Below are 6,677 nucleotides of genomic sequence, written 5' to 3' on the forward strand. Positions count from 1 at the left end.
CAGAGAGTGATGAAGAGAAGAAAAGAAAGGGAGAACTTCCATCAAAGGAGGAAGAAGAGAAAGAAGGAGAAGAAGACGACGGAGAGAGAAGTTGCCACCGCCACTTTCTTCACCTCCAGCACCGTCTCTGCCTTGCGCTGTTGTTGTTGTTTCTACCTTGCGCTGCCAGATCTGCCACTACTGTAATCCCTCTTCTCTGCTCGCCGTTGTCGTGTTTCTCATTGCTCGAGCTCATGCCTTGTTCTGCTCTGCTCCATCGTATTTTTCTACTCGCGCCGTTCTGAAACCTGTGCTCTGTTCTGCATTTTGAAACCTTTGCTCTGCTCCGCCGTGGTGCCGTGCTCTATCCTCTCAGTCAAATCGAAAACTCTCCACCGTTCACCTCTTTCACTCAAGCCTCTCGCCTCAGCCTCGATCCTCAGCATCTCTTCCTCCATCGTCGTCGTTGAAGGCTTGTAGATTGATTTTACATACTACTTGATTAATTTAGTTGAATTGTTGAATTAATAACAATAGTTCCAGTATACATCTCTCTCTCTCCACGCACATCTCTTTCAGTTTAATCGATTGAAGAAGCTCACATAATCCTTTTCTTCTTTTCATTATTTTTGCAGTTTCGAGTTCGATCATGTCGAAGGACAAAGACTTTACCGATTTGTCGCTCACCTTCAAATTCCTCTTAGGTTTGATTTAAATTGTTGTTTCTTTTTTGAGTAATCACAATTTAGTAATGTAATTATAGTTTAATTGTTTCATAATTTTTATAAAATAGTATTGCATTCTTAGGTTTGTATTTTGTTGTTCTGTTTTGTGTTTGGGAGTGCTTAGTTGCCAATCTTTGAACATAGGCATCTTATGGCTCTATGTTTTCCTCTGAAGATTATCAAAGAAGTGTTACTAATGGTGAGCTTCAAAAAAAGATGAATGATGAAAAAAAGATTACAAGGTGCTGCACTTGCTCTATTCTATTTATTTTTAAGAATATTGTCTTACTCCTCTACACAATCAGTGGTTTGAGTTATGTTCAGTTTATTTATCAATAAAAAGTTTGGAAATATTGATAGTACACTAATTATATATAACTAATTCACATGAATTAATTTTTATGGGAGAATCGATTTCCCTCTGTTCTTCACAATGCACATTCATGTATGGCATTTTACTAAGTTGATGAAAAGCTTTTTTGTTAGTTGAATCAAAATGTATTCTTATTTCATTTATTTATGTATTTTTTTCACATTGTGAGAGTTTTGTGAGAGCATCTCTGTTAAAGTAACTGTTTAAAATACAATTGTGCTATGATTTGTGAGAGCATCCTAATTCCAAAGTCTTCCAATTTCTCAAAGCCTGAATCAATCAACCCTCATCCGTAGAGTAGAGTAGACTATTGATTTGTGCTATGATTTGTCTACAACTAGAGGATAGACTATTTTTCACTGTTTACTTTAGCGCAGTCTCAACAACTTATTTATAAATTTCAGAGAGACGGCCCTTGAAAATGCCAAGCAACTAGTAAGGAACTTAGAAACAAAGCTTGATTCAGCTAATGCTCAGCACCTTAAGGAGAAAGAAGAATTGGGACTAAGCCTTAAAAATGTAGAAGAAACGTGGCGAAGTAACAAACCTTGGCTGCCTGATTAAATTGTAGCTTATACTTGTATGAATTTAATTTTAGAAGGTTTAACCTCAACTTAACTTTGCAGTCAAATGTGACTCAATGAAGGCTGAAAATGAAGCAACTGCTGCACAAGATATGAAAAAGGAGTTGCAAGAGCTCAAACTGCAATATAAAAAATTGAAGGTGATATTAAAGTTCTTAAACACGTTCTTGATGGACATTAGTTCCTCTGATTATTTTTTCCCCTTCTTTGTTTTTCCCCTTCATAGGTTGAACATGCTTCATTTCATGATATTGTTGATAAAATGATTGAGGAGAAGGATAATGAAATATCTAGACTTTCAGATGATAATAGGAATCTTCATCAATCTCTTCAATCAAGACCACAGGTTTTTGTTTTTATGTTTTTTTTCCTTTCCTGCTTTTAGTAAATCATATGATTATTGAGACATAGATATGGTACTTAACATTCATGTGATCTTGTATATTTATTCTGCTGGTCTGACAATCTTGTGCTATAATCTCAGGTTGACCACAGTGACAATGATAATTATAACACAGGTATTAATTCATTTATATCCTGGCAGAAATTGTTCTGCTTGCTGAGCGTTTTAAGTATATTTTCGTTGTTTCAAATATCTGGTGATTTTCTAGTATAACGTTTTCTGGATTTAAATATTATTTCAACTGTTCTGAACAGCCTCGCATAAAGTGGATTCAATGAATTTAAGCCCCTTTGCTGCAGAACAGCAAATTCTGGTATGTCTTTATTCCTAATTTATGGTGTAATTCCATTCCCACTTTTAATTTATCACTAATGTATATTGTAAAGAGTATCTGCGTTGAAAGTTTTCTACATTGCAACCTGTTTTATTGCCTTAATTGGATCCTCGATCCTATTTTACTGTCAGCTCCTAGCTAGACAACAAGCTCAAAGAAAAGAAGAACTAGCACGATCACAGCGCCATATCTTAGCTCTTCAAGTATGTCTTAAAGCTTCTTGAGACAGGTATAAACTTCAAAGGAAGCAAATAGTCTTTTATTTTTCTATTTCTAGTGAAAAGCATGTATTTAATATGATAATGAAAATTGTGTGACCAGGTGAAGTGGAGGTATTGCTACCAGTTATTGGGATGCTTCTCCAATTTAGTCCACAAAGAGGTAATATTTGTCATCTTTTACATCACTTTGCATCCTTGTGTATATCTTATTTCAGGGAGAAAAAACTCACTTTGCATCCTCGTTTATTTTTATTAGTTGTCCATTTCTTATTTTTGTATGTTAGTCTTCGTGGAGACTACAATAATATGTATTTTTGTACCTGTGTAATAAATTCAACAATAAAATAAATAAATACATAGTGTCATTTTGTTTGGGAATAATAATAATAATAATAATAATAATAATTCGGAGAGTTCATAGTTTATTAACACAATTTTAAAAAATTATTTTCAGATCCAACTATTTTTAGCTCGAAAACTTAAAATGAATTTATCAAATATATTGAATTGAATTAGATTCAGATTCGATCTTCGGCTTAGTAGGATAATAATCTAGTTTTTACACTTGTCTGATCTCGATGTAAGTTTCAACTCTTAATACTTTTTAATGATTTATGTTATAAACTAAAAGTAATTTTCTAGCAAAAATATTAAGAGAAGAAAAAAGATAGGCCTATCTTCAGGGTATTGTTGCACCCTGGTGGTGATTATTTGAGGGAGATTTGAAAACACAATGAAAGTTTAATCGACTACTAAAGCTAAGCACTGATAAAGTAAAAAACTTGCTGGACTAAGTAAGATCCATAGCAGTTTCACTTTGATACTTGAGTTTATAAGCACCATCACGTAGGTCTCTAATGATTTCAAAAGTTATTCACTTTGTAAGTTATGTTAGTCTTGCTATTAGATGGATCTACTAATGCATCATGACTATGTCAGCAAATTTATAATGAATATTAGATGGATATGCGGGAAGTCACTAATGAAATGAAAAATCTTGTTGTGGTAAATAGTTCTCGACCAATGGAGAATTTTTTTTTGGGTGTCATTATGATCTATACACTGTTATATTGTTAATCTTTTATATATTTCCATTCTTTGTAACATGGACAAATTTAATACCTCATTAGCAATGCTAGTTAAGAAATAATTTAGATTAGTTATTGAGCAACTGTATTTTTATTCTATTTCTATTTTTTGTATGACATTTAATCACATCTTCTTTCTTGGCATAGGGATCAAGGTCACGCTCTTCAAATTAATTCCCTTTCAGCTGTGGAGGAACCCTTAGTTGCAAAGGCAAAATGTGGAAATTGGGAGATAGATAAGAGGTTGTTGAAGATAGGAGAAAGAATAGCATCTAAATCTCGTGGAGATTTGTAATTTGTAGCATTTTTTGCTGTTTAGATTTGTAACATAGTTTATTATTTTTTAGAGAAATTTGTGTATCAATATTTTTATTTTAATAAAATATCTCATTTTATAGTAATTAATTTCAGTATATTTATATTATGCATAATAATAATTATTGTTGGCAAAAATATATATATTTTTATGCATAATAAAATATACTTTTTGCGGCTATTAAAAAGGTCTTTACCGACAAATGTTATAATTGCCACTAAAACCTTTTAGCGGCGAAGCATAAGATGGCTAATGTCTAATTGCCGATAAATGTATTAGTGGCTATTTTTATTGCCGCTAAAAGCGAAATAAATGGCCGTTAAAAGTGATTTTTCTTGTAGTGACATTTGAAAAGATTCTTCAAATCCTCAAGTCATAAACACAATTAAAGACATTGTTGTTGATGATGTCAAATACAAGTTTCAAGAGATGGTAGATTTGGATCCTCATGAGATTAAAGATATTGTTGTCGATGAGGTGGAGATCAAGTCGAATTTAATTGCAGACAATAGGATTTGCAAGATGAGGTGATAATTATGCACAAGAATTTAATCACTTTCACGGGATAAAAGTTTTGCAGATAGTGAACTCCGAAAATGTTATCACCATATAGGAGAGGGTGGAAGAGGCTACGCTGAGTTTGAGAAGGAGTGGCGCCTATATAGCAGAGATTCTCCGTACCTAGGTAGCACAAATGTTGCCACATGTAACGAGCTGAATACGTAACCTTGTTGATGGGTTTGTGAGTTCATCGCAAAGAGATTTCTTCGGTGGTGACAACCACCACCACCACCATAGACTGGCGGTACTAAACTAAATTTAAATAATCACAAAAGAAAGAGAGAAAAGTAGGAGAATATATACCTAATTATTATGGTTAACATTCAACTTAATTATAATTATAAGCACTATATATATCATGGGATAATTTACCCTTTATTTTAGAGAAGGTATGGTAGCATCCACCATAAATAATATATCAATAAAAAATAATTTTAAAAATTGCATTAATTTTTTTAAGATAAATAATTTTTTAACAAATAAATTCTTAATCAGTTTGACATAAAAAAATATTGTTTTATCTCAATAAGTAAGAAAAAATAAGCTCCTAACTAATTTGAATTTAAAAATAATTAAGTCTCTAATTAATTTGACAATAACAATATGATATTTAATGTATTAATTCATCATCTACGTATCCCACCTAAACAATTTTCATTATGAATTCATTGTAAAAATGATGGAGGAGTTGTATTGTTTCAAACTGTCTCAAACCGTTAGTTAGCGTTTAGTTTATGTCTTTCTTGAAATAGAGATAAAAAAACAAACACTACAAGAAAAAGCGTTTTTTTCGACGCCAAAAATCGACGGTTATTTCTGCCGTCGATAATTATCGATGGCTTGCTGTCGATATTACTAAAAATTATAATAAAAAAATTAAATATTAAAATCGACAGCTTGGTCGTCGATATTTTTATGATGTATTAATTTTTTTTTCTATTATCGTCATATCATTGATGCACCAGAAGTCGAAAATAAAATCGACGAATATAGCATCTATTTTATTATTTAAAATATCGACAACGTTGCCGTCGATAAATGTGAACGGTCTTGATTGCTTTCCAAAATGGAACGGTGTAAATTTAATCTATAAAAGAGACGCTAGATGTGTTATTTTTTTTTAAATTAAAATCGACGAGTATGTCGTCTATTTTATTATTTTAAATATCGACAATGTTGCTGTCGATAAATTTAAACGGTTTAGATTATTCTCTAAAATGGAATGGATGGTGTAAATTTAATCTATAAAATAGACGCTATATATGTTGTTTTTTTTAAATTAAAATCGACAAATTAGCCGTCGATTTTTATCACTAAAAATACATGTTCCCGCGTCCACTCCCGTGTCTAAAGTTCAGAGACGCAAACTCCCCCAAATTCCCTTGTTCAACCCGTGCCCACCACCAACACCTCCTTCTCCCTCTGCCGAAGCTTCCACTGCCCCTCGCCGGTGCAACTGTAGGATCTGGTCCCTCCTTTCTTGCATATCTCGCACACGAAACAGTTCTTCGCCATTAGCAACTTTAGCGATAGAGCTATTACTTCTGCCTCTGGATCTGCATGCTTCAATTCATCAATTCACATATATAATAACAGATTTCAAGCTAGGTATTCTTTAATTTCTTGCCTGGTCTTCTTGGTTGACTTCGCTTTCTCTTCACTACTGCTGGAATTGAATTAGGGTTTCGGTAACTGGAAGGAGCTGCTGCTGATGAAGACATCATCATGATTGATGAAATATGCTTTATTTATTGCTTGGTTTGAATAAGCTAAGCATGAGATGCATGATATATAATTACAATTACAATTACAGTTTTAAGACTAAGAATTAAAATCCAAAAACCCTCCATTCATCAATTTTGTTTGTAGCTACCTTTAGTTAGTGATAACAACTTTATATTAAGTTAGTTATGTATAGTTAGTCATTACTATAATTAGCTGAACTCTTTCTTTCTATCGTAACTAAGAATTCAATTCATAATCAATGTTATTATGATTTTCTCTTTGATAGCAGATTCACCTCTACTTTCATTTTGCATATTACAACTCAATTTCTTTCCTTGATCTCTAGTACCTAATATCCTTCTTCACAC

The 6,677-nt window shown here is 32.6% G+C and overlaps 1 protein-coding gene across 5 annotated transcripts; it reads left to right on the forward strand.

Annotated features, from left to right (window-relative positions):
* The first annotated feature begins 229 nt into the window (after positions 1–229).
* Positions 230–4,104, forward strand: LOC107632000 (protein GRIP-like). Of its 5 annotated transcripts, none has more exons than XM_088503335.1 (10): positions 230–683; positions 849–903; positions 1,482–1,615; positions 1,704–1,801; positions 1,888–2,007; positions 2,146–2,179; positions 2,273–2,377; positions 2,530–2,627; positions 2,720–2,779; positions 3,855–4,104. In XM_088503335.1, the coding sequence occupies exons 4-7, from the start codon at positions 1,718–1,720 to the stop codon at positions 2,275–2,277; spliced, it is 243 nt and encodes an 80-aa protein (XP_088359461.1). In that variant the 5' UTR covers positions 230–683; positions 849–903; positions 1,482–1,615; positions 1,704–1,717; the 3' UTR covers positions 2,278–2,377; positions 2,530–2,627; positions 2,720–2,779; positions 3,855–4,104. The 5 variants fall into 5 exon arrangements, with proteins under 5 accessions (XP_088359461.1, XP_088359457.1, XP_088359459.1 ...); XM_088503331.1 differs by having other exon boundaries at positions 2,331–2,377; XM_088503333.1 differs by lacking the exon at positions 2,273–2,377.
* Positions 4,105–6,677: the final 2,573 nt, after the last annotated feature.

The sequence above is a fragment of the Arachis ipaensis genome, chromosome B1 (assembly GCF_059453495.1).
Source record: "Arachis ipaensis isolate K30076 ecotype BB chromosome B1, ASM5945349v1, whole genome shotgun sequence".
NCBI classification, from domain to species: domain Eukaryota; kingdom Viridiplantae; phylum Streptophyta; class Magnoliopsida; order Fabales; family Fabaceae; genus Arachis; species Arachis ipaensis.

Excerpts from the sequence above, each read along its gene's own strand:
- LOC107632000 (XM_088503331.1), top strand. The coding sequence starts at position 1,718 with ATGAAGGCTGAAAATGAAGCAACTGCTGCACAAGATATGAAAAAGGAG. Across the intron at positions 2,180-2,330 it reads CAATGATAATTATAACACAG|TGGATTCAATGAATTTAAGC; the intron begins GTATTAATTCAT and ends CCTCGCATAAAG. Across the intron at positions 2,378-2,529 it reads CTGCAGAACAGCAAATTCTG|CTCCTAGCTAGACAACAAGC; the intron begins GTATGTCTTTAT and ends TTTTACTGTCAG.